This window comes from Polypterus senegalus, chromosome 8, assembly GCF_016835505.1.
Source record: "Polypterus senegalus isolate Bchr_013 chromosome 8, ASM1683550v1, whole genome shotgun sequence".
NCBI lineage: Eukaryota > Metazoa > Chordata > Cladistia > Polypteriformes > Polypteridae > Polypterus > Polypterus senegalus.
This window is the reverse complement of record NC_053161.1, coordinates 114,428,319-114,456,116: the sequence shown is the minus strand read 5'-3', so window position 1 is coordinate 114,456,116 and position 27,798 is coordinate 114,428,319. Positions and strand designations below refer to the sequence as shown.

The following is a 27,798-nucleotide window of genomic DNA, read 5'->3' as shown; positions in this document are numbered from 1 at the left end:
TTATTGCCAGAAGGGATCCTACTCTGTTGGGCCCTTGAGCCAAGGCCCTTAACCTGAAAATTCCTCCAGGGTTGCTGTACAGTGGCTGACCCTGCACTTTGACCCTCCCGAAGGTTATGTGATAAGACAGTTTCCCCTCAGGGATTAACAAAGTATATCTTAAGGTCTCTAATATAGACAAGCAGCTTTTGTATCATACTTTTAGCATTGATTGTCACTGTCAGTATTTCTGGGTATCAGATTTTTGTTAGTGGTTATTACCTGAAGTATCCAGTAAACCTGTTCTCAGTGATGTTCAGTATGATTTACTGAGAATCATCATGGGAGTTAAAATTTAGATCATTATTTTTCTGAAACTTTTTGGGCTTAGTATTAAAGAATACACAGTCACATGTTAGTAGCCAAGACAAACCAGGCCAAACATGGAAAACTGGTTGTATTTCTTTACTTTCTGTATCTGGTTCATGTACTCATTAATTCTTTTAGTCTGTTTTTGACATCTGTTTTTATTTTGGGTTTGTCTGTTCACTTTGTCATAAAGGTTGTAAAATTAATTTAGACACTCATCAGTAAAATGGGAAAATAGCCTGTTCACAGACAGAAACAAATATGGAATATACGTGATGTGTACTAATTTATTTTTGACCATCCAGGAAGGGTACCCTAAAATGATATACTACTTTTGCAGGGTAATATCTATATTCACACATCTAGCATTTTTTTAATTTGTTCTTCCTTCATGTTGCCGTTGGCTAGTTACACAGCTTGACTGGGTTGACATCATTTTTTTTGTGTGCTTGTCATAAGGTGCCTCTTCAGATTCACAGAAGTGTCCTGCAGGTTTCGATCCCAGCTTTATCATCCACACCCAAGGCTTCCATTGAAGATGAATTGAATCAGTCTACAAATAAAAAGCAGGAGTTTAGGTATCATCATTAGCTAACTTTTAAGGTCCTTCTATCATTCAAATGTTATAGCCATCACATTGCACTATTGTGCACTAATTTTTACATTCTTTTGTATGCAGTGAAATAACATCCCCAGATATCATTTCCATAATTCAAGAAACTCGTTTGTGTGATAGTCCTGTGTAAGTATTAAACAGTAATGTTTCTCATTGTTTCCTGTACTTAATATCAACCTGCAGCAAACTCTGTCTGATTGTGTGTTTTTTGTTTTAGAACTTGGGGAACCTTGTATTTAGAGGCATGTGCTGCATGTAATGGATCTAAACATTGCATTGCGTTTATACCACTAGCTTTTGATGGCAACAATAAAATAGATATAAAAATGTGTAGGTATATATATATATGTGTGTGTGTGAATTTTTGTGCATGTGACAATACAGCAATACCTCTGTTGATGTACACTACAGCCATTATTAAAAAGAAACTGTTATTGGAGATAGATGTATCAGTCATAATACAGATGAATATTGTAGCAACCTTGAGTGTCGGGTTTGGGTGTTGAAGTTGGTTATCGTTTGTTTTACTGCTGAAACAGTCCTATTCTTGCTGCTCTGGTACTGTGTGGCTATATTCACGCTGTCTGCCCCAACTTACTTGGGGTCAGAGGCAACACCATCTGCCTCGTTTTTTTCAACTCTGTGAGCAGAACTAAACCAGGATCCTTAAGTAAAATTGCTGGTGTCTTAAAAAAAAAAAACCAAGGCCAATAAATTTTAGCCGAGGAGGAGCAGCTCCAAAATGCTTGCATGCAAGTGCTGTCTATCCACACAACCTCTTCCATGCTTTGCACCAGCGCCTTTAATGGCTGGCTGCTAACCACAATAATTCATCTGCATGGCATTTCTTTTATCCAGTGTCTACCCTTCTTTATAATCGTCATTTTAGCTTTTAAAGGTAATGCTTTAAATTTGTGTTACATACTGGGCAGATTCTATTTATTTCATACAAATATTAACTACAGTACATATGAAATAACTATTCATTCACATGAAATATCTTTGGGTTCTACAGAATGTGTGATGTCAACGACAGAGAACGACTGTCCCGCTTAGGGAGGTACTAAATGACTGCCACAGCACTCTGCGTTTTTTTTTTTGCAAATTGGGTTCACTTTTATATTACTTCTCTTGTTCATTTTTTAAATCATGCAAGTTTTCCATACTTTTTATGAAGTGCTTTCAGTAATGGCATTCTCTTTCAGCGTACTAGTTCTTGTTTAGGTGACCTGCATGCACAATTTATAAAAATGTTCAGATCATCGGCGTCACAGTTAATTGTGGTAGCTCCTTCTAAACACTCAGCCCTCAACACTTTGGTAAGAATTTGTTCAGGTTAATGGAACAGAAACTACAGTGTCCTTTTTCCTAAAGTTAGCTTATTTTTTAACAGTGAAATGGCTAGCTAAATGGTCACTGTTTATTTTGATCAGTAAGAGTTTAAAGAAATATATAATGTTTTAGAACATGGAATAACTGCATTTTAAAATGTTAAGGCTTTCATGATTATTATGGTGGACAACTGCTCATGAGGTGTAGTCATTATAACCAGTCACCAAAGATAAGGTGCCATTTTAAAATTCATTAGACACTGAAAAAAATAAAACCAAAATTAGCAGCAGGTCAAATTTTGTTTTGCAGTTTAGATGAAACTAAACTTATAGCCTTATCTTTAGTCATCAGTTTTACTGCTAGACTGTTCACTTTGGTAATACTACTTGAATATAGTATAGGACATTTTTAATCACAACAAAAAAATGTACTGTAAACTGGCAGACGAGCAAGCATATCAGGCCTTCTACATTTAATTTGAATCATAAGAATTGAAAAATTCATCACTCATGCCTCCATAGCTTTTACCATAGTTGGCAGTGCATCCAAATGTCAAGTATGTTAGACTGCAAACCAAAAAGGTTTCATTCCTGCGCTTGCTCCAGTGTGTGATTCTGAGCTTACAATGAAATAGCCATCATAAAACTCCCATTTTTCAAACGTCAAAAATGTAGAGATTATGCAACTATAAGTCGGGATTGTCACAAGACATTGCAATTAACATTAAACCTAAGGCAAGAAATACAGCTTTGAATTATATTCATTCTAAGCTGTTTATTCCTAAAGATTTTGACCATGTTAGCCATGTAATAATGGGCTTTCTTATGAATTGTAGCAAGAGCCTGCACTTTAGCAATTAAAAAAATTTCATAGTGCATTCATGTCATGTCTAGTTAATTGAGCAGAAGCTCAAATATGAAACAAACGCACATTTACTGTATTTTTAGGCAGCAAGCAGCCCAATCAGAGTCCTTCTGTGCATTCACTGCATTCACACTTCCCAGTACAGACCAACAGAAGTCTGTGCTCAGTCCTCAACCCAGAGGCCGAGAATCCCTCAGAGAGTTGACTGTGTTTTTCTGCAATCAGAGAGTCTTTTACGACTAAAAGTGAAAGTTGACAAGCTATTTACTTATGTATTGTGCCAAACTTAAGCCTGGTTAACCCACCTTTTTATTTTATGCATATTTAATACCAATTCTCAGGGAGCTCCATATCAAGACAAATTACAAAGTTGATAATAGTACAAATAAATGATAAAAACTGAACGAAGGATAAACCAGTAAGGGTGGAGTTAATTAAAACTGTAAACAAAGTCTTCAGTATGTCTTCACTTCAAATTCCAAAAAAGAAAGTGTATCCTTGGGAGTCTGTATGATGGCTGTAACAGTCAGATAATGACGAGAGCAAGCAAGCATTGCCACCTCCCACTATGTGATATATTTCAATTCATAAAAAAGCACAGCTAGAATTACATGTTGTTACTTATAATGTACCGTCCTTAAGTAAGAGGTAAGATCTATGTTGATTTTTATTCATTTTACTTTCATAAGGACAATTGTACTGGACCAGATTTTTAAAGCACCTCTTTATACTAATTTACAAAAGTTTAAACTATTTTAAATATAAAAACACTTGTTTGCCTTAAAGAGTGATTTCTCTCTTATACTGGTTGCTACTGGGTTAGACTCAGGCTCTGCTGGACTTTGAACTGCTAATTATTTCATTGTATTATTTGTACACTATGAGTAATTATAGGTGGGTTGCAGTGTGTCCCGGTAGGATTGACTCCTGCCACGCACCTCATGTGCCCATAGAGGCCCTGGCACTTACATTTACATTTATCCAAAGCACCTTACATCACTTAAAATACAATTAGTTACATTTCTTGTGTTTTTCCAATTGGAGCAGGTAGAGTGACTTGCTTGCATCATACACCGTCAATAGCAAGATTTGAAACCACAATCTCAAGGCCCAAAGTCCAAAGACTTAATTAACCATTAAAGCACACTGCCTTTCTACTCCAAACTACTACTACAGCCCCCCAGTGCCTGGACTATATTGTTTGCTGTTTGAGGTTGCCGCTTTTTCTTGCCATACTTTATCTCACTAGTTTTCCCATCTGAGTCATAATTTTACCCCCAAAGGTCATGCAAAAAGACAATTTCCCCTTGGTGATTAACAAAGTATATCAAAATTACTGTGCAGTGCAACCATATCCTAACATGGGTCAGCTGAAGTTATTATGCCAGAATTATTGTAGGTACACGTGACTCTCTGACATATAACTTGTCCCAGTTAGAATGTACAGCGCAGTTTTAAATTATACTTGCAATTGTATATTCTTTGAAGTTGTGTTAAATAATCTGGCTACAGTCACACATTGAGCAAAATTTTTAAAGAAAAAAGCAGTGCCAGCCAAATACTAGCATTCATTTTCGACTCCTGTCATACCACATTTTCTAGCAACGTTTCAGCTGTAGCTTTCATTTAAATAATCCTACCAAGTGCTGGAAAGTTGCAGTGCATGCCCATGACCATCAGTCATGCAGTATTACATTTTAGGGTCTCAGTTACATTGCTAAGTGATAAGTCGCATCAAAAATTAAATAGGTTTGATTTTACTTTGTAGGAATGGACTCTTGTATGTGTAGGAGCTGATAACTCATGAAAGGTCTGCTGGAAGTACAGTGCAGCCACAAGAAAGAAAGAAAGAAAGCAGGCATTTTGAACCACACAAACAGAATAGAAACCTTCTCTCGCATTTCTTATGTTTGTCATACCATTTTCAGGATGGGAAAGGAAAAGAACGGGCTGAGACTGTAGTGACTGAAATTACCATACCTGTAAAACATTTGTCAGTCACCAGTGAACTCAGGCGGTATGGTAATTGGCTGTCAAAATGGGGCAAGTTCACAATGCTTTTAAAATCTGAAACTGTACTAAAACTTTTGAGATGGAATTACATAATCTGTCATCTCCTGTAAACCCTAATTAAGTAATCTAAAATTGGCAGCAAGATCCAGCAAATGTAATGACTAATTGTAACACATACTGCAGCTCAAAGTCATGTAGTGTGACACCAGCCTTTTCCTACATTGTATTTTTAAAACATCCGTTGTAATTTTTATTGTTGAGTCTTGGTTTGAACATGGCACAATTTTACCACTTTCATGAAGCAAGTAAACCTTCTTTCATAAAGTACATGGTGAAAATAACCTGCATACTAGTCCATGCTATGGTGTAAGTAGGGGCTTTAAGACTTCTGTGCCATTTGATTAACTATTGCAGTTTGTTTTCGCATTGTAAAGATAATTTGCTAGGATCCCATGTCATTGTTGAATGTCCTGAGCTGGGAATGCCTGTCATGTTCAAGTTGAACCATGATAGACTGCTTCTCAATAGTTTGAAGACTTGATAGCAGGAATAACTATTTCTGCACCTTTATTTATTTAATGTTTTTTCTAAACCTGATTGTTGTAAAACATTCTTTCTGTAAATGCATTAGATAATTTTAATAATTTAAGAAATTTCATTATAAAGTTATAACATTTTCTTTACTTTAACAGCTCTCAAAATATCCTGAAATCAAGCAGTCTGGATAATCTGAAGAGCAATGATAATGAAAAGGTACCATTTTTAAAGTTAAAAAATCAGAGCTTAGAAATATGATTTATTTAATTTAATTATAATGTCCCATGTTTATTCAGACATCTACACAAGGCCGTCAGAAGCCGTTGGAGGTAATTATTCATGGTTTTTCATGAATTTCGGGGAATGGAGTTAAATTAACCTACTGTGTAGGTTTACTTAATGTTGTTGAAGTTTTATTTTAAATTTCTTTGTGGTTTCTCCTTGTATGTTTCTTTTTATCCATGTCATGTCTTGGTAGATGGCTGAAAACTTACTTGTCTTCATTAAGGTCAGCATAGATCTGCATTAGGCACAGCCACCTTTGCATGGAACAAAGGCGCATGTGTTTGTATTTTTTTAATGTTTTTTTTTCCTTTTCAATTTACTAATCATTTGGATAGGGTCTGCAGTAAAGGTGGAAGCAGTATATTGTCATACCACAATGATATCTAATTTTCAAAGCTATGTATTACACTCAAAACTCTTTGTTACCTCTAAGACAAGTGAATATTGTAGGTCTGTTATTATTTAGCCGGCAACCCATCCACTTCAGATCTCATTTAAAAAAATAAATAAACATGTTCGCCTGTTGATATGTTTATTTGAGCAATGGCAGGACATCTGTTTGAACTTGCAAAGAATATGCAGCACAAAAAGAAGTTTACACTAGAATTAGATTTGTGGCCCATGTGATCTAAAATGGAAAAAGTAAATGCAGACTAATTCTACAAGGAGTGTAAACTAACCAGAATGCATAAAAATACATTTAGAGTAAACCATACATATACAGTATGCATGTACAGATACAAACAGATGTATGAATGGCAGATAGATTAGACTCAGAATCCACAGTGACATGTTGATTTTTAATTAATAATTGACGATATGTCTGTGTGTGCGTGTTTGCATATACATGTTTGTGTGTGTGCGTATTTATTATAATACAACATTAAATCACAGTGGATTTCATTTTGATTTTTTGACATTTATCAACAGAAAAAGACCCTTTAATGTCAAACTGAAAAGAGAACTATGAAAAGTGATCTAAATTAAACACAAATATAAAACACTAAATAATTGTTCTAATAAATATTAATACACTTTCAAGAGTCTTTTTTTTCTGTTGATTGGTGTCAAAAAAGACAAATCCACTATGAATCAATATATATATAGTAATAAAATGTGAAAACTTAAAAGCGTAAATACACCAATCAGCCACAACATTAAAAGTACTGACAAGTACAGTACAATACAATACAATACAATTTATTTTTGTATAGCCCAAAATCACACAAGAAGTCCGCAATGGGCTTTTAACAGGCCCTGCCTCTTGACAGCCCCCCAGCCTAGATTCTCTAAGAAGACAAGGAAAAACTCCTAAAAAATCCCTAGTAGGGAAAAAATGGAAGAAATCTTAGGAAAGGCAGTTCAAAGAGAGACCCCTTTCCAGGTAGGTTGGGCATGCAGTGGGTGTCAAAAAGAAGGGAGTCAATACAATACAATACAATACACAGAACAGAACAAATCCCCAATACAGTATACAAATATAAATTTTAGAAGTACATAGCAGAATTTAACAGTAGATGATATCACATAATAAGATTTGGATATTTTAGAGTCCTGTAGATCTCATCCATCAAGCTGCTGTCCCCCATTTGGCCATTCCACGGCTGAAACAGTGCTGGTCCAGCCAATCCGATGAAAGGACCCCTCTTTCCCACGATTCCTGTGATCCAAGTGAAGTGACTAACATTTATTATCTCATTACAGTGGCACTTGTCAAGGGGTGGGGTATATTAGACGGCAAGAGAACAGTCATTTCTTGAAGGTGATGTGTTGCAAAAACGAAAAATGGGCAAGCTTAAGAATCTGAGCAACATTGACAAGGGCCTAATTGTGATGGCTACACAACTGGGTGACAGCATCTCCAGTATGGCACATTTTGTAAGGTATTGCCAGTGTGCAGTGAGTGGTTAGCACTTATCAACAATGCTCCAAGGAAGGACAATTGGTGAACCAGTGACAAGGTCATGGGAGCTCAAGGCACATTGATGTGTGTGGGGAGTGAAGGCTAGCCCGTCTGCTTCTATCCCACAGAAGAGCCACTATTGCACAAATCCCTTAAAAACTTAATGCTGGCCATGAGAGAAAGGTATCGGAAAACACACAGTGCATCACAGCTTGCTGACTGTAATTGGGGGTGATAGCTGCAGATTGGTCAGAGTGCCAGTGCTAACCTCTGTCCACTGTAGAAAGTGCCTGCAATGGGTAAGCGAACTTCAGAACTGCACCATGAAGCAATAGAAGAAGATGGCCTGGTCAGATGAATCACGTTCTCTTTTACATCATCCGGACAACTGAGTGCGTGTGAGCCATTTACCTGGGAAAGAGATGGCAGCAGGATTCAATAAGGGAAGAAGGCAAGCCAATAGATGCCGTATGATGCTCTGGGCAATGTTCTGCTGGGAAGCCTTGGGTCCTAGCATACATGTGGTTGTTACTTTTAAGCGTACCACCCACCTAAAGATTGTTGGAGACCACAGACACCTCTGACACACTTCAGGGCAATGGTATTCCCTGACAGCAATTACCCCACTACAGGTCAGTACTACAGGGCATTTTCATAGGTCTTGTGGAGTCCATGCCTTGATGGGTCAGAACTGTGTTGATGGTATAAAGAGGACCTACAGAATATTAGGCAGGTGGTTTGGTTTTAATGTTATGGCTTAATGATGTTATCTGCTGTAGTTACTTTATAGTGGAACTGCCAAAAAAAGTGTGAATGTGTAGTATATGCTGTATTTTTCTGAGTGGCCACTTTGATGAAGAGGAAAAATGTAATGTTGGATGCTTCCTGGTGGCTGTACTGAATCAATACACTTGCAGATCAGATAAGAGTACAGTAAACTCTTTTTTTTGTATGCAAAAATATTGGACTAGTATTTGTGAAGCCAGTTGGTGTATTGTTTGATTTGATATAGTCATTAAAGAAGTGATTTGCCAAGGCCAGTTTCTTGAAGCTGACTATTAAAAATTGTAGCAGTCCAACAGCTGGTGGTGCCGTTTCAGAGCTGTAGTTTCACATGGGGCTGCTACAATGTGCTGCTGGCATGCATCTCTTGTGTTCTAGTGTGCTTCCTCTGGCAACTGTGGTTACAACCCCCCCATATTACTGTGTAAAGGATTTTTAAGTTAAATGGCAATTTATAACCAGCCTGTTGTATGCAAGTAGGAGGGTGTGTATGAGTGTGCAATGCAATGGACTTGCATACTAAGGTTGTTTCCTGCCTTGTGCCTAATGTTGTGAAAATGTGTACTATTTTTCCATGACCCAACATCTGGGAAATGTGTGTGATTTTGTGGATGCATTTATTAAGTTTCAGAGAGCTTTGCAAGCTTATAAGCCTGTTTAATTATTATCCAAGCTTATTCTGTGTGACTTGCAAAGCTGGGATGCCATTTCTGAATAGTTGCCAGGATTGCTGCTGAAAATTTCAAATTCATTTCAAACACATCACTCATTTAGTCTGATTAGGAAAATGACCTACCTGCACACAAAACAAATGAACACACTGTTCATGATGACAATTCATTCCTTTAAATTGTGCTTATTTTCCATGGTTGAACTTGTGACAGATAACTTGGATGTGCTGCAGCACTGGCAATGATCGGTCAAAAGTATTAATGTATATAACTGTGTGCTAAGGTAGAGAAGCCTCTTATAGGTGGAAATAGTTTCTGTTCTGCCTAGAAAATGAATGGCTTTCTGTGCTTTCATGATTCTACCATTATTGGGTATAGGGATACAATCAGTAAGACCTTAAAATTAAGATATTTATAGTAACTATTTCCAGACCCAAACCCCACAAAGTCACAGAGCAAAAGGCTGGTTACTAAGGAGTAATTTGAACGATGACTGATAATTACCTTGATAAACTAGTTTTTCTTGTGTAGTTAAACAGGATTAAAATATGACATCATTTATTTTAAATGCACACACTTGACTCCTTATTGTGTCAGTAAAGAAAGGCATTTGTAATCTGTGTTTATATTATTTATCCTTAAAACCTCCACCTCAGATCGCTCCAGTGTAAACAAGGACATTTATCCTTTACAGCTGTTTTCAAAAATTGCATGTGTAAAAGCTAGCAGCTTTAATCATGCCGTGTACCGTGCTGTCCATTAGACTCGGAGCCATTATATTTCATGGTGTAGTCTTTAAATAATGACAAATACAAAGTAACTTAAACATTATTTCACCAAAAACAGAAGTCCCTGAACACATCAACATACTGGATAGAATAAAATATTTACACGATGATACAATAGTTCTCAAGTTCTATTCTGGAGTCCCACTGTGACTGCAGATTTTAGTTTTAATCAGTTTCCCAATCAGTCATTAGCTGATCTTGGATACATTTCCCAAATGTGTTGTACCACCAGGTACTACTTTTTCTCGTCCTCGTACATTTGGTTATTGGTGAGCATTTCTCGAAACCTTTCATAACTAAAGTAGTACTTAATCATGTATATTAACAAGGGAACCAACTCACTCGTTAGTTTTAACGACTTTCTTTATTTGAACATTTGAGGTCACCCTTAGTAGATCACAAAAAACACACACACTCTTAACTTGGACAACATAATAACAGCAACAGTAATAAAAATAACAATAATATCTTGATGTTGCAATATAATTATAAAACCACAATGTAGGCTATAAGTTAACATGAGCAGCTCTTTGTAAGTTTTAACACTATCACTATCAGTCACATCCTTTAACACTAGAATTACCAGAGCCTACGAAAAAACTCGTAAATCCGTCCCACCTTAAATCGCTTCTTAAAATCGTTCACAGCTCTCCACCAGCGTCTTTTGTCATCTAAATGTGCTGATAAAATCGGGCTGCAAGCAGCCGGCTATTCCATCCCCCCAACCGACTTAGAACATGCACAAACTTCTCCCAGCTCATGCCTTGATTGATTTTCTGGGAGTGAAGTGGAGTTTTAGAGTAGAAATAATAGATCGTTGTTTGGAACACAAGCATTTCATGTCTGTTCCGTTTCTACAGTAGTCTGTGAAAACACATTGTTAAAACAGAAACGTTTTTTTATATTCTACTAGTAGATGACAAAATGTAGGCATAAACTATATAATGTATGAAGCCTGAAGTCCAAATATCAAACACTTTCACAAAAGGTACAAATCTAACACAACAATTGCGCTTTTATTCAAAAATATAACTGCAGAAACAAAAAGCCGCCTTAACATGCGACATTGACACCTGTTTATTATGACTGCCTCCGTGGCGCAATAGAATCAGCTGCCTACTGGGAATCAAAAGGTTGCAAGTTCGATCCTGCACCACTTAGTTTTGAGAAGTAAACTGCTCTAAGTCTTACTATTTTAGAATAAAAACATACATTTGATTTCAGTCTGTAACAGCCGGTGTAATTTATGATACTTGTAAAGGTTAGCTTTTTTTTTTTTTTGTCAGTTTTATTATCTCAGCCGCGTTCACGAGCCCAAATACACCCCACCCCCGCATCTGACACTGCTGTTTTCACATAGACGCGCTGTAACAGAGGTAAACTCATCTCCCTTCTACATCGGAGCAAGAATAGACATACCATTGCTTGCATACTAAAGTGTCAGCAGGCACTTTTCGTGGCATTACACACATTTTTGAGCATGCCCTCTGCACACTACTTGTGACTTTAGGCTTGAGGAAGTAAGTAAATAAATAAAGGTAAATCGTATCATAAAATGATTTCTTCAAAATGTCGAATGTTATTTATTTGGCACTGACATGCTCAAAAAATACATGTGTAATGCCACAAAAAGTGCATGCAGACATGTCCGTGCCAAATAATAATAGTGGTGCAGGATCAAACTCGCGACCTTTTGATTCCCAGTTGGCAGCTGATTCTATTGCGCCACAGAGGCAGTCATAATAAACGGGTGTCAATGTCGCATGTTAAGGCGGCTTTTTGTTTCTGCAGTTATATTTTTGAATAAAAGCACAATTGTAATTGTTGTGTTAGATTTGTAGCTTTTGTGAAAGTATTTCTTTGATACTTCAGGCTTCATACATTATATACCTTATGCCTACATTTTGTCATCTACTACTAGAATATAAAAAACATTTCTGTTTTAACAATGTGTTTACACAGATTACTGTAGAAACAGAACACACATGAAATGCTTGTGTTCCAAACAACGATCTATTATTTCCACTCTAAAACTCCACTTCACTCCCAGACAATCAATCAAGGCATGAGCTGGGAGAAGTCTGTGCATGTTCTAAGTCGGTGGGGGGATGGAATAGCCGGCTGCTTGCAGCCTGATTTTTATCAGCACATTTAGATGACAAAAGACGCTGGTGGAGAGCTGTGAATGATTTTAAGAAGCAATTTAAGGTGGGACGGATTTACGAGTTTTTTCTTAGGCTCTGGTAATTCTAGTGTTAAAGTCAAATCATCCCTTATTGCCAGCAATGACAAAGGCATCTGTCCAGAGATGTGTGCAAAAGTGCTGTCCAAAAAGCCAACTCACACATCTAAATGCTCTTTTGTACGGTAAGTGGACATGAACCCCTTTGGACCATCTCAGTAATCAACAACTAATAGAGAAATATAAGCTTCCCTGGGGTGAAATAATAACCCTCTTTGTTCCAGTGCAGTATGAATTGGAAAGAGGAACACACTGGAATTTTGCCCAGAGATAAACTGTGCCACTTTTGACAGTTCCCTCTTTCTCTGCCACCTGTAGATTTCTGCAGACCAACAGTGATGCACATGGCTTTAGCAAGACTGCTGTGTGCAAATCTGTGTGTAAAGTGAGCAGATTACTATTGTGCGATGCACACAACAACCCTCTGCAGGTATACTTGGCATGCAGTGGATGGAACGCTCATCCCTATTCACACTCCCGGCCTCTTGAATACCATCCACATCTCCTAAAAAAGGTTTTCAGCTCTTAATGTCCAGGTGATATGCAATAGGTCATCATGGGCATTTTACAGACCAAGCGGCTTGGGAATACACATAATGATTATAGCTTGTCCAACTCTGAAGTATGTCAGATGGCAAGGGATGTTGTGTTTGCTAGTGGCTAGATGCTGGGAGACAGTGGCCATCCTCTTTGCAAATACCTGCTTACTTCATTGTTGAATCCACAAATTGTGTCTGATAAGAGGTAGACCAACACACACCAAAGCAGACCCACTGTTGTGTCTTGATTTGGGCATGAAGAAAATGTGATTCAAGAGTCTGCAAAGGTCCATTTTTGGCTTCCACAAGCCCAGGAAAAGAACAGTTCTTAATTTTTTGCTACCTCCTGTATAAGATGTTTTTAATTCCTTTTTATCTTTGGTAACAATTTGAGCCCATAAATAGGATGTTTGACAAAAAGGTTAAATTGATTTTACCTTTTAGTTAAAATTTGAATTTTTTTATTCTGTGCTTTTTTTACTTTCTCATATACGTCTACGGAAAGTATTGGAATCATCTAAAGATTCCATTTCAAGATTTTGATGAATCTCGACATTTTAGACCTCCCTGACTTTCTCATATACGAAGTAAAGGGAAAGTATTGGAATCCTCCAAAAATTCCATTTTGAGATTTTGATGAATCTCTGTTTTAAACCTCATTTTTGGAATTTTGGTTGTGTGTGTATGTAAACACGATAACTTGAGTACACTTTCACTTAGGTGAACCAAATTTTCCATACTAGTATTAGGTACAAAATGTAGATTTCTGTCAACTTTTGGGGTATTTCCGTTAACCGCAAGTAGTACTTTACCTTGTATTCATGCAGTTGTAGAGCCTGGTTTATTCAACTTTACTTTTATAATAATTGTTCAATATATTGTTAATTTGATTTGATTTGTTGTTGATGGTTCTTTAATGTGCATAATATAAAAATATAATCATTGTCTTGCAGTTTGCTCCTCAAATATCCATTGTCATATCTGAGTATACGAGAAAGTCTAGGGGAAACCAATCCGGATTTTTTCTTTGTGTCAGTTGACTTTTTTTTGTGATTTATTTTTCTTTCATTTGTACATGTCTGGTATGACAGTATAACATGTTGAACAACTGAAATATATGGGATCATCAAGTGTCTGCTTTTCTGATGTGGACACTGGGGAGGAGCCCAACAAAGAAGTACTTCAATCTAATTTCAGCCTTTAAATTTTGAATAATGAAGGGCTTCAGAAAACACTTGTTGTTTACCACATCATTTATGTTGTTCATTTTTCATTTTTTTTCAGGAAGCACACCTTCTTCTTCCTTTTTTTTTTTTTTTTTTTTTAACTACTTCCTCTGCATTGAGAAAATGTCTGTAGCTTGAGATTTACATTTATAAGTAATTTAGAAATTATTGGTTTGCTGTGTGTGTATATAATCTGTGTGTATATGGTTACAGGAAAACGTTTGTGAACTCTCTGAAACTACCTGGATTTCAGCATTACTCGCTCATAAAAATGTGGTCTGATCTTAAGTCACAATAAAAGACCAGCACAATCTGCTTCAACTAATAGCATAAAGAATTGTTTTACTACTGTAATTGTCATTACTGAACACATTGCTTTAACAATCCCAGTCCAGGCTGAAGTTGTATGTGAAAGCATGTGAACCTGTTTTAGCTTATTGCTGTTTCTGGGATTCCTTGCATGAACAGCTCTCTTCAGGTAACACCACAGCATTAGAATTAGCTTGAGGTCTGGACTTGGAGTGGTCTATTCCTGAACACAAATTTTCTTTTGTATTGGGTCAATTTGTTGCTGCATCACCTACTACTCTTACATTCACCTATGAAATTCTTAATACACTTTTAAATATCTTGTTCCCTATATGATTTAAGTGTGTCCAGGCCTTGAAGCTGCAAAATATCCCCAAATGATGGTGTTCCCTTTGCCATATTTCATGGTTGGGACTGGGATGAGGTCTTAGTAATGTTTTCAGTTGCGTTCTTCCCCTCAAAGTGTAATGTTTTGCATTTCTGCCAAAGAGTTTAGCATTTTGTCATAGCATTTGTTCCAAAGCATTGTGGACACATTCAGGCGGTGTTTGCAAACTTTAGATGTACAGATGTGTTTTGTTTTGGGGAACAGATATTTCCTCCATGGTATCCTTCCATGAACACCATTTTTGTTCAGTGTATTTCTAAGGCTACATTTTCACTTCTTTGGCCTTTTTGTTATTTTAGCATCTGTATACAATCAGTTATATTCTTCATTTCCTATTCATATCTTTGTAGAGTAGTGTAGTGACATGATACATATCATCTGTGCATCTGCACGATAAAAAGGCCGATTGAAATGAATGTAGATGTAAGTAAACTACATGATTGAGAGAACTAGCACAATATTTTGGAATTAATTATGGCAGAATGAGAGGTTCTGATTTAAAATAAATTTTGTCCCATTTTTGGACAAAATGGTTGGTATAGCCTTAAACAACTAGTTATTCATTCTACGCTCCTGCAAATTTAAAATGTATATTTCATTTCTCTTGATTTTTGATAACACTTCAGAATAAAGCTTATGAAGAAATCACAAAACTGGGTGGACTTCCTCCAAAGTCTCCAAATCAGACTGGATCTGTAGAAGATGACAGCTTTGGGAGCCGAAAAGCCCGGGCTTCTTTTGGGCGTGGATTCTTCAAGATCAAAGGGAACAAGCGGACAGCAAGTGCCCCTAATCTAGGTAAACTCCTTAAAGTGGTTAGTCTGCAGCTGTAACAGGGGGGCCTTGTTTCTAAATAAGAGACTGCTTTTCAAAGGTGCATTTTGTCCAGCTATATTTGGAAGTAAATTGTAACTAAGTAAAAACTTTTTGATGAAGGAAATATTCTTGTATTGTCTAAAGTAAAGTTTAGTTGTATATATTATGATTATTATGGATATCATATTTTCAATAGAAAATAGAAATACAATGTGTTGTTCCTGAGTATAAAATCTTTTAAAACTACCAGATAACAAGGTGCTAATTTATTTTAGTAAGCTAGGTTTTCGTATCATTTCAGATTAATTATACCAGAGAAATTGTAAAGGTCTGTTTGTGTTATCAGATTGAAAGGATTTTAGTTGTTAATGTTTCAAATCTTGTTCAAGTTAGCAAGAAATAACTGCAAACATAGTGAATGGTGATAAAGCCTTTTTTTTCCCCCCTCTGCAAAGGCGTCTCTGTCATCTTCCACCTGTGCTGTCTGGTAACACTTCTAAAACACCTTTGTTTAGCTGTGCTCCTTACGATATCAGCCTTTGTGCCTCCCCTATACTTCTCAAGTTATCCTGCTTTTGTGTAACTTCTGTGCTTTACCTTGTCATCCTGCATATTCTCATCTGTGGTTCTACGTGTGATCATATACATTTTGTGGATTTGTGAAGATCGCAGTCGAAGTGCCAGTGCACCTACATTAGGTACAGTATGTAATTTCATGAGAGGCAAGCAAAGATGCATTATGTCATGTCATGGTTAACATAAATACCAAGCATCACATCATGTTGTGGATAAAAAAGACAACTGGATGTTAATGAAGCGCTGTCCTGAATTTAGATGTAAAAGAGAATAGAATTTTCAGCTGGAATTTAGTATTCACTATCTTCCTGAATGATCTCTTTTAATATTTGTAACTTCAGCAGTTTGCATGCATAATTCAAACATCTACGTACAGGTTGAATTGTTTACTAACAGATGCAAATAATAAAGCTAATTTAGGTAACATTCAACAGTGCTAGAATATTCTTAGATGTTGTAACCAGACAATTGGGAAAGAAAGTCACTTTCAAGGATTTTCAAAGTGTGATGATTTAATTTCCACCAGTCCCTCAGCTTACATTTATACGCGTGACTTCAGCATGCACAAATAGTAAAAAGCTTCATACGAAGATCAGTGTCATAGTGTGTTCTCCCAAACTGCCTGTACTGAGAGAGCAAAAAGAGAATGTACATCACTGTTAATACACAAGAGTTATACTGCAAGGTGTTCCTAAAACTTGTAAAATGGATGCAAAAATGAATCGATAGCGATAGGAATTTGAAGAGAAATACAGGGTGTTCCAGATCTAATTCTGCAACTTTTAAAGCAATGCAGGAAAACAAAGAAGAAAAAAAGAATTGTTCGAAATATCTTGTAATACATGAAAATCTATCTTGCTGCCATCTATTGGCAACAAAAAAAAATTCTTTTATGTAATAAACTTAAGTTATAGCGTAATGAAAATTGCATAATTAGATCTGGACCACCCAATAGACAAAGGCTTTTAGATTAAGTTGTTTTGTAGTAATTTAATCGTCATCTTCCATGGCCATTCCTATTTTACATGGGGTAGCTATTTTTTGCCTAGATTTCTCCAATCTAGGTTGCACTATGATTTTTTCAGACGGATGCTTTTCCTGATGCTAACAATCCCCATTTACCCGGGCTTGGGACCAGTTCCAAAATGGAGGCTTGGTTAGAGACTTTCATGAGTAATACAATAATATCACTGCAGAAATAAAGGTTCTGAGGTATGATGTTGCTCTATAAGCAGCATGCAACTCATTAATACACTCTGTGAAATATAGGGACTGAGTAAAGCAAATTTACTGCTTTCTGTTTTGACAGAAGCTTGCCATCTTGGGTGTATCATGCCATTTTTACATCAGTTGCTTGTATGAAAAGCTTAAGCTAATGCTCCCCTACAGATGCTTATTCGTTAGGGTTAGAATTAATTTTCTTCCAAATTATTTTAGTAGTTTAACATTAAGTAATTGTGAATGGAAGGTTTGTAAAGTGACAAACCTGCTAGTTTATACTGTAGTAGTCATCATTTTATTTCAAGTCTCAAAGGCCAACAGTACAAAATACTGTATCATATAGTCTCATACCAGTTTGAAATTAAACTTATAAAGTAGTTACAGTTTACTAGTGCTTCAAAGTAACAAGTATTTTTTGATTACGTCATTGGCATCTAAGAAATACTACTTTGGAAATCCATCTCTTCATCTTTCTGTTTACTGAATCAGCATTTTAGGAGGTAAAGCTTACCCAAGGAGCATGTGGCACAGGGCACTCTTCAGTCTGAGCTGCACATCTTTAAGGCAGGAGGTGCAAAACATCAGTAGTGGGATTAAAACACTAAAAAAACATGAAGAAACATAAGCATTTTATAAAGAAAGTAAGTCAAATGACAGATATGGACATATAGTTTTGGGTTATCCACTCAGGATCTTTTCAATTAAAATAACATTACCAGTGCTTTCACAGAAAAACACTCTAATTTCCTCATATGTTGCTGTAAATTGTACCTTTCAATTAGATTCTCAAAATCCAAAGGAAATCAGGCCCCGATAAAATGTATTCCTTTTTTGGGCTGTGCAAGAAATGGGGTAATTTAATTCTAAATTGTACACTGTGTACATCTCTATTCACCTTGTGCACCCACCTCCTTTGGTTTACTGTACCTTCCCAGACCACTGTTTTTGCCTCTTTATCAAGTGCCACTTGAGTTATCCCTTTCAGAGTAATGAATGCCACACCCATCAGACAAAGTGAGCCATTATGAAGGAGAATTCTGATGAAGGTAGCCTAGGTTTCAAAGAGGTTAGTGTCTTCAGTGTGTAAATGATGCGTATTCTACAATGTGTATGGCTGGCAATGGTGACACAAAATAAGATTTCTGTTACTTGTTAAGTTTAGGAATGGTAATAATGCAGGGGACCAAGCATTAACACTTACATGGTATAAAAATGACATACTGTGCGTTTTGACAAGACATTTAAAAGTATCACTCTTAACGAAAATGATAACCTAAGACTTAAAGCCGAGTCCATTTTTAAATATGATTTCAGTAAAGTGTCTATGCATGCTCACCTTCCATGCCTTATTCTAGAAACTGACAGAAATCCAGTTGTTGTTAGTTATCCATTGTAAATAGTGACATTTACTATTATATTGCGTCCATTTAACAGCATTATCCCTAACTAACGTTCTGCTTTTTCTGTATGAACAGTAACTATCATTTTCACATGTTGTTGGGTATTTTATGTATTCCTTGTTACTTGTGTTCATTCTCTTAACCATAAAAATCTAACAGAATATATATTTAGTATTTAATCATTACGGTAATTGTGCCATGAACAGCATTCAGTGTCTACAGTAATAGTAATCAAGAATATAACTTATTTCTAATGCTAGAATGCCATAGATATTCACATATAGGTTTGCTTCACACGTACGGTAGGTTGCACCCTAAGTTTGCACTATAATGTAAATTTGTATTCGAATTTCCCATTATTTGAAATTACTGTACACTCCCCAAAAAAAACTAAAGTAGAAAATCCTAAAATGTGGTTTTTGATAACATTTTAGGCAGATTGCTTAAATTCGGTGTTCTACATCAGGCTAATAATACGTACCAATATCAATACTTTCTTTCTCTGTAATGAAACGTTAATATTTTCATACTATAAACTGATAAGTGGTATCATCAGAATATTAATGATGTGGAAGCATTTTTGCAATGGAATTCTCTTACCTTACAACAGGGCCCACCATTAGTGCATCTTGCATCAATAAAAATCTTTTTTGTTGCAGGACATCTTTTATACAGTAATCCCTCCTCGATCGCGGGGGTTGCGTTCCAGAACCCACAGTGAAAGGTGAAAATCTGCAAAGTAAAACCATATTTTCATATGGTTTTTATATATTTTAAGTCCTTATAAACTCTCCCACACTCTTATAAACATTTCCCGCACAGTTATACAGCATAAACCCTTTGTATTCTCTTAGATATTAGGTAAGATTCGTTGAAATTATGTATGTAAACACACTGTTTATATACAGTAAAACCTAAATATTATTTTAAAGATATCGAGCGTCTCCGATATCACATGTCACATGTACAGCCATTACGATAGACAGGCCACCAGCAATAAATACATACAATGCAAGAAAAATTGTATACAGTAAAATGTGTGTACAGTGACACTAAACGTACGTACATGTACTAAGTACTGTACGTAGAAAAATAATTATGGTTACTCACTACGACGACTTGTCCGATAACGATGAGTTTAATTTTACTGCACAACAAAGGAGAGCGTTACAGCTCTTCTAAAGGAGCATCTTCATGCGACTGTGTAGCACCACTGTTGTTCTTCTTCGGGCAGTCTTCAATCCAAATCCCTAAAGCAGATTCCATCCGGACTACCACCTTATTACGTCGACTTACTCGTTTTGCACCCTGGTTAAAAGACACTGCGGCCGTAGATCTTGTATTCTTTTCCTTCTTTTTAAATAAAAAGAATCGTGGGCTCATTGATGCCGTAATGGCGTCCTACAGTGGTGTAGCTGTTCCCTTCCTTCAACATATCCAAAAATTTTACCTTTTCGGCAGTCGTTAGCATCTTCCGTTGGCGCTTGGGCACGGCTTCTAAAGCAGTAGCAGGAGCAGATCGTTTTGGAGCCATAACAATGGGCTTGACTATGCACAAAGATAAACACAAAAGAGCACAAAAGTTAACTCTTTACACAGCGAAACACGTTGATGTTGAATGAGCGAGACGAGACTTCCTGGTTAATGCAGCGGAATTGAATTCAGTGCTCCGTCGCTGAGCCAATCAGCACACAGGAACTTAACTGCGTGCTCGGATTGGGTAGCTTCTCAGCCATCCGCCAAAAGCGTCCCTTGTATGAAATCAACTGGGCAAACCAACTGAGGAAGCATGTACCAGAAGTAAAAAGACCCATTGTCCGCAGAAATCTGCGAAGCCACGAAAAATCTGCATTATATATTTAGATATGCTTACATATAAAATCCGCGATAGAGTGAAGCCGCGAAAGTCGAAGCGTGATATAGCGATGGATTACTGTAATTGAACTGACTTCTTTGTGCAGTAATCTCAGGCCTAATGGTGGTTAGTCTTGGTGTTTTCTTTTTAAAATGTCTGTATATTCTTTAAACTGTAATTACACTCTTCCCCCATCCAAAAGGGTGGTGAGGTCATTATAATTGTGCAGTGAACATGCAACTTTTAATTACAAAAGAAAAAGATAATCAACAAAAAATCCACATTCATGTAATTAAACAAGTCATTATTTATAGGAAAAAAGATCTGTCTTTAATTCTTTTTTCAGGCTTGAAAGTAATCTGTTTTCTCTCATTGTGATATGCAGATCCCTTTAGAATCCACAAACCTAAAAGCGTCATGAATTCCGCTTATACATACTCTTGTCGTACTAAAATTTGCAAGATGGAGTTTGGCTGGTGGTGCACACACAAACATTACCTTTGCAGGGACATAACTTATTGGTAACTGCTCGTCTATGGGTGTAAGCATGACGCATTCTAAAAGATACTACATGCTACAAATTAAATTTCAGTTTAGTAATTAATATTCAGAGTGGATAGAGTGATTTGGATTTCATAAGCACCTTCAATAGCTTCTTGGAGCAAAATAATCTTTAGTATGTCTAAGTGGTATCCAAATATGTATCCTCAAGCGTCTAAATCTTTAAAGTTCTTCAGGACATTCAACATCACTGTTTCTCAGGAAGGAGTCAAAACTAAGAAGGTATTTCAGGTTAAGCAGGCTGAGTTTTATTCTGTAGTCCTCTTTCATGCAATGTAAAGTGAAAACTATTCCTTTCAAACAGTATACATACATGAAGCACACTTTAAATTCAGTCAGTCATCAGCCATATAACACTGTGTGGTGGCATCAATTGGCTGCTTGCAGCTTCACATTCTTTAAATTGTCCTTTTTACCACATGAATGTGATTATCTATGGTAATTCTCTAGTTTAGAATTTGTATAAAAAAACATTTGAATGCTGTCGCTGAATGACACCATGACAAAAATACCTGTTATTGAGTTGCACACAAAACTGTTCTAAATATTTGTAATAATTCTTTAATCTGACAATTTCCTGCAGCAGAGACAGACAAAGATGTCAGTGATCGTCTAGATCTGGCAGGACTTCCTCAAAGATCTGCAGAGACTGATAGCTCAAACTTTTCACCTTCATCTCCGGAGTCAAAGAAGAAGACCAGTGGAATCATGAGGTTTTTTGGAAAGTAAGTTTAATTTATGGCAAGATCTTTGGTGTTTTCCATTTGAGGATTATTTATGCACTTTCTTGGCAGCTGTAAACAAGTTTTCCAAAATGGCTATAAAAAAATTATATTTTGCAAAAAAAAAACACAAATACACAAAGGATTAAAAATGTTTGTATTATGTTTGCATCACATTTTTGTTTATAATAAAGCCATTTCTGAAGCTTATTTTAATCTTTGTGGTCTCAGGTTTGGCTGTGTTTCATTAAAGGGGTCGAATGAGGAAGCTTCTGAACAAAATGTATTATTTACCACTGGCTCTAGTAATTAATCGCACATTAGGAACATTGACAAAGATGTTCATGTTTTGTGATGTCTGTCCATCAGACTTGGATTATAAAGCATTATGACTACAAACTGTATGTCCACATAAATGCAAAAAGTAGCTTTATAGTAAGTGTTACTTGTATTAAAATGCAGACGTACGATTTAATACTCAATTCATTGTTTTGCAAGAGATGTCTACAGAAGAGAGTTATCTGCATTTTTCTGCAGATATAGCAACAACAAACTTCTCAAAGCACAATAAATATATAATACAGTAATCCCTCCTCGATCGTGGGGGTTGCGTTCCAGACCCCCCCGCAATAGGTGAAAATCCGCGAAGTAGAAACCATATGTTTGTATGGTTATTTTTATATATTTTATGCCCTTATAAACTCTCCCACAATGTTAACATTATTAGAGCCCTCTAGACATGAAATAACACCCTTTAGTCAAAAGTTTAAACTGTGCTCCATGACAAGACAGAGATGACAGATCTTTCTCACAATTAAAAGAATGCAAACATATCTTCTCTTCAAAGGAGCGCCATCAGGAGCAGAGAATGTCAAAAAGAGAGCGCTCTCTAAGAAAAGCAAACAATCAAAAAATCAATACATGCTTTTAAGTATGCCGAAGCACCACGATAAAGCGGCATTTTGTAGAGGAGCGTCCGTATACTCTAGGCAAACAGCCCCTCTGCTCACACCCCCTCCATCAGGCAGAGAGGGTGAGAGAGAGAGCATATCATTGAAGAGTTTTATTTAATATGTAATACATGCTCTGATTGGGTAGCTTCTAAGCCATCTGCCAATAGCGTCCCTTGTATGAAATCAACTGGGCAAACAAACTGAGGAAGCATGTACCATAAATTAAAGACCCATTGTCCGCAGAAATCCGCGAACCAGCAAAAAATCCGTGATATATATTTAGATATGCTTACATTTAAAATCCGCGAGGGATTACTGTAAATACATTTTTTAATAAATCAAAGTAATTAATACGAATAAAAAATGATGCTTCTATTTATCAGACCTAAATATGCATGGCAAGTAAAATGGCCTGGTCATTAATACTGCAGTCTTTCTAAAGTCTGTTGTAGGGTTTGCTCCATCTCCTTATGTCTCTGTGGATCTTTTGGTAGGTGACCTGTTTACCTTCCACATCCCACAGATGTGTGTTAGGTTAAATGGCATCCCAGCCAATGACAGGAACCACATTCAGGCTTAATTCTTACTTGTGCTTCAAGCCACCAACATGGGCTCCAGATGCCAGCGACCATGCAATTTGGACAGTGTCACCAGACAATTGATGAGTGAACAATAAACCAGATCTCAGTAAAGTCTGTTGTTGAATTCTAATCCACATTAGTATCTGTGTTAGTCCAGCTTCAGTTGTGTGTTATTATTTTGTTTGCTACTACCCAAAATTTGAAAGACTGACATTCATCACATTATGTCTGCATATAAGCATTTTCTACCTTTGCACCTACATGGACATATATAACACAAAATGTATTACATTGTTGTTTTAATTTCACCTTTCTTGTGCTAAATTAGTAGCACAATAAAATTTTTCTAAATAGTGCTCTCATCTGGTTCCTTAAATTTATTTGCATCTAAATAACAGCATCAATGCATGTAATTGCTTTTAGACTTAAAAGGAGTCAGTCTACTACGTTTAACCCCGATGAGATGTCTGAAACTGAGTTTAAAAGAGGAGGTGTTAGAGCAACTGCTGGACCTAGACTGGGCTGGTCTCGTGATCTACAGAATGCTAACAAGTAAGTCATTCAGCATTTGTTTTGCCTGTTATCAGTCACTGCAGATCTGTTAATAGTAAAATTGTATTATTACACAGGCACTTTATTGTTGTTGCTAGGGCTGCTGGGTCAGTTCCTGCTTTGTCTTGTCTATGTGATCCTGAAAAAGGCAGCTAACTTATGCCCTAATGGGGAAAAAAATATCTGTAAATATACAAAATGTATTTGTGTATGAGAGGATATGACAATAAATATGAACTTGGGCTTGAATGCTGTACTATGCAACATTTCAAGCACACAGACAAAATAACCTATGAAACACAGCTGTTCTTCTTCTTTCGGTTACTCTCATTAGGGGTTGCCACAGCGGATCATCAGTCTCCATATCTTCCTGTCCTCTGCATCTTGCTCTGTTACACCCATCACCTGTATGTCCTCTCTCACCACATCCATAAACCTTCTCTTAGGCCTTCCTCTTTTTCTCTTGCCTGGCAGTTCTATCCTTAGCATCCTTCTCCCAATATACCCAGCATCTCTCCTCTGCACATGCCCAAACCAACGCCATCTCACCTCTCTGACTTTGTCTCCCAACTGTCCAACTTGAGCTGACCCTCTAATGTACTCATTTCTAATCCTATCTATCCTTGACACACCCAATACAAATCTTAGCATCTTTAACTCTGCCACCTCCAGCTCTTGTCTCCTTCTTTCTGGTCAGTGCCACCGTCTCCAACCCATATAACATAGCTGGTCTCACTACTGTCCTGTAGACCCTCCCTTTCACTTACTTGCTGATACTCATCTGTCACAGATTACTCCTGACACTCTTCTCCACTCATTCCACCCTGCCTGCACTCTATTCTTCACCTCTCTTCCACAATCCGTGTTACTCTGTACTGTTAATTCCAAGTATTTAAACTCATCCACCTTCACCAACTCTACTCCTTACATCCTCACCATTCCACTGACATCCCTTTTATTTACATATGTTTTATGTCTTGTTCCTACTGACCTTCATTCCTCTTCTCTCTAGAGCAGATCTCCATCTCTCCAGGGTCTCCTTCACCTGGTCCCTACTATCGCAACAGATCACAATGTCATCAGCAAACATCATAGTCCACGGGGACTCCTGTCTAATCTTGTCTGACAACCTGTCCATCACCATTGCAAATAAGAAAGGGCTCAGAGCCGATCCCTGATGTAATCCCATCTCCACCTTGAATGCATCCGTCACTCCTACCGCAGACCTCACTACAGTCACACTTCCCTCGTACATATCCTGTACAGCTCTTACATACTTCTCTGCCACTCCCAACTTCCTCATATAATACCACAACTCCTCTCGAAGCACCCTGTCATATGCTTTTTCCATGTCCACAAAGACGCACTGCAACTCCTTCTGGCCTTCTTTTTACTTCTCCATCAAATATCACATCTGTTGTGCTCTTTCCTGGCATAAACCATAGTGCTGCTCACTAATCATTGCCTCACTTCTTAACCTAGCCTCCACTACTCTTTCCCATCACTTCATGCTGTTTTTCATCAATTTTATCCCCCTGTAGTTATTACAGCTCTGCACACCCCCCTTATTCTTAAATATTGGCACCAATACACAACTTCTCCATTCCTCAGGCATCCTGTCACTTTCCAAGATTCCATTAAACAATCTGGTTAAAAACTCCACTGTCATCTCTCCTAAACACCTCCATGCTTCCACAAGTATGTCGTCTGGACCAACGGCCTTTCCATTTTTCTTCCTGTTCATAGCTGTCCTTACTTCTTCCTTGCTAATCTGTTGCACTTCCTGATTCACTAACTCCACGTCATCCAACCTCTTCTCTCTCTCATTCTCTTCATTCATCAGCCTCTCAAAGTACTCTTTCCATTTTCTCTACACACTCTCCTTGAGTATGTTTCCATCGTTATATTTTATCACCCTAACCTGCTGCACATCTGTCCCAGCTCGGTCCCTCTGTCTAGCCAATCGAAACAGGTCATTTTCTCCATCCTTAGTGTCCAACCTCTCATACAACTCATCATACGCCTTCTCTTTAGCCTTCTCCACCTCTGTCTTCACTTTGTGCCGTATCCCCTTGTACTCTTCCTCTGTATACTCTCCTGCATTTCCTCATTCCACCACCAGGTTTTCTTTTCCTCCTTCCTCTGTTCAAATGTTACACCAAGCACCCTTCTTGCTGTCACCCTTACTACTTCTGCTGTTGTTGCCCAGCTGTCTGGTAATTCTTCACTACCACCCAGTGCCTGTCTCACCTTCTCCCTAAACCCAACCTTGCAGTCTTCCTTTTTCAAATTCCACCATTTGATTCTTGGCTCTGCCCTCACTCTCTTCATGATCTCCAACGTCATCCTACAGACTACCATCCTATGCTGCTTAACTACACTTTCCCCCTGCCACCACTTTGCAGTCTTAAATCTCCTTCAGATTGACTCTTCTGAATAGGATGTAATCTACCTGTGTGCATCTTCCTCCACTCTTGTACGTCACCGCATGTTCCTCCCTCTTCTTAAAATATGTATTCACCACAGCCATATCCATCCTTTTGGCAAAATCCACTATCATCTGACCCTCTTCGTTCCTCTCCTTAACACCATACCTACCCATCACCTCTGTTCCCTTCACCAACATGTCCATTTAAATCCACTTCAATCACCAATTTCTGTCCCTTTGGTATACTGTTCATCACTTCATCTAAAGTCTTCTTTCTCATTCATCGCACACCCACCTTGTAGGGCATATGCAATAACATTCATCATCACATTTCCAATTTCCAGCTTCATAATCATTACTCTGTCTGACACTCTTTTCACCTCCAAAACACTCTTAACATACTGTTTCTTCAGAATAACCCCTACTCGATTTCTCCTCCCATCCACACCATGATAGAACAATTTGAATCCACCTCAGAGCCACCTGGCCTTACTTTCCTTCCATTTAGTCTCTTGCACACAATATGTCATCCTTCCTTCTCTCCATCATATTTGCTAGCTCTCTCCCCTTACCAGTCATACTGCCAACATTCAAAATTCCTACCCTCAGTTCTACTCTCTTTACTTTCCTCCTCTCCTCCTGCCTCTGGACACATCTCCTCCTCTTCTTCTCCTTCTTCAGCCAACAGTAGCCCAATCTCCACCAGCACTCTGTTGGCTAACAGTACTGGTTACAGTCATTGTTAACCTGGGGCTGGATTGGTATGGAAATTTGTATTGTTCTCCGCATATTGATTTGGCAAAAATTTACACCGAATGCCCTTCCTGACGTAACCCTCCCCATTTATCCGGGCTTAGGACCGGCATGAAGAAACACACTGATTTATGCATCCCCTGTGGCTGGGTTGAAACACAGCTGTTATGTGGTATAAATAGTGACAATATACCTCAACTGTGTCAGTCATTCAACTTTGTGTACACATTCTTAAACATAGATTCTGAAAATTACTACAGATAACTGTTATATGTTCATGTAGAATAATTTGAATTGTATTGATCTAATTTGAGAGGGTTTTCTGGGATTTTGAACCTCCTGAATTACAGTACAGGCCAAAAGTTTGGACACACCTTCTCATTCAATGTGTTTTCTTTATTTTCATGACCACTTACATTGGTAGATTCTAACTAAAGGCATCAAAACTATGAATGAACACATGTGGAGTTATGTACTGAAATGGTTTTCACTTCACAGGGTTATTTAGTGGAATTTCTTGCTTTATCAATGGGGTT

General features: G+C 37.4%; 1 protein-coding gene and 1 long non-coding RNA gene across 18 annotated transcripts in view; one reads left to right on the top strand and one right to left on the bottom strand.

The window, feature by feature from the left end:
• The window catches only part of ppfibp1b (PPFIA binding protein 1b), a 197,045-nt gene that overhangs the window by 130,726 nt on the left and 38,521 nt on the right, over positions 1 to 27,798 (top strand). For 9 of the 16 annotated variants that reach the window (XM_039761651.1, XM_039761655.1, XM_039761654.1 and 6 more), the window contains 9 exons: positions 808 to 926; positions 1,028 to 1,090; positions 5,866 to 5,926; positions 6,007 to 6,039; positions 6,189 to 6,218; positions 15,471 to 15,642; positions 16,326 to 16,358; positions 21,857 to 21,998; positions 23,953 to 24,081. In XM_039761651.1, the coding sequence (XP_039617585.1) occupies positions 808 to 926; positions 1,028 to 1,090; positions 5,866 to 5,926; positions 6,007 to 6,039; positions 6,189 to 6,218; positions 15,471 to 15,642; positions 16,326 to 16,358; positions 21,857 to 21,998; positions 23,953 to 24,081 (782 nt within the window). The remainder of the gene's footprint in view (positions 1 to 807; positions 927 to 1,027; positions 1,091 to 5,865; positions 5,927 to 6,006; positions 6,040 to 6,188; positions 6,219 to 15,470; positions 15,643 to 16,325; positions 16,359 to 21,856; positions 21,999 to 23,952; positions 24,082 to 27,798) is intronic. The other 7 variants (XM_039761659.1, XM_039761657.1, XM_039761656.1 and 4 more) reach the window with 3 other exon arrangements.
• On the bottom strand, positions 815 to 19,568 carry LOC120534236. Of its 2 annotated transcripts, XR_005634707.1 has the most exons (4): positions 19,458 to 19,568; positions 17,969 to 18,058; positions 16,776 to 16,863; positions 815 to 901 (listed from the first exon to the last, which is right to left on the bottom strand). It is a non-coding gene; the product is annotated as an uncharacterized LOC120534236 (long non-coding RNA). The 2 variants fall into 2 exon arrangements; XR_005634708.1 differs by lacking the exon at positions 16,776 to 16,863.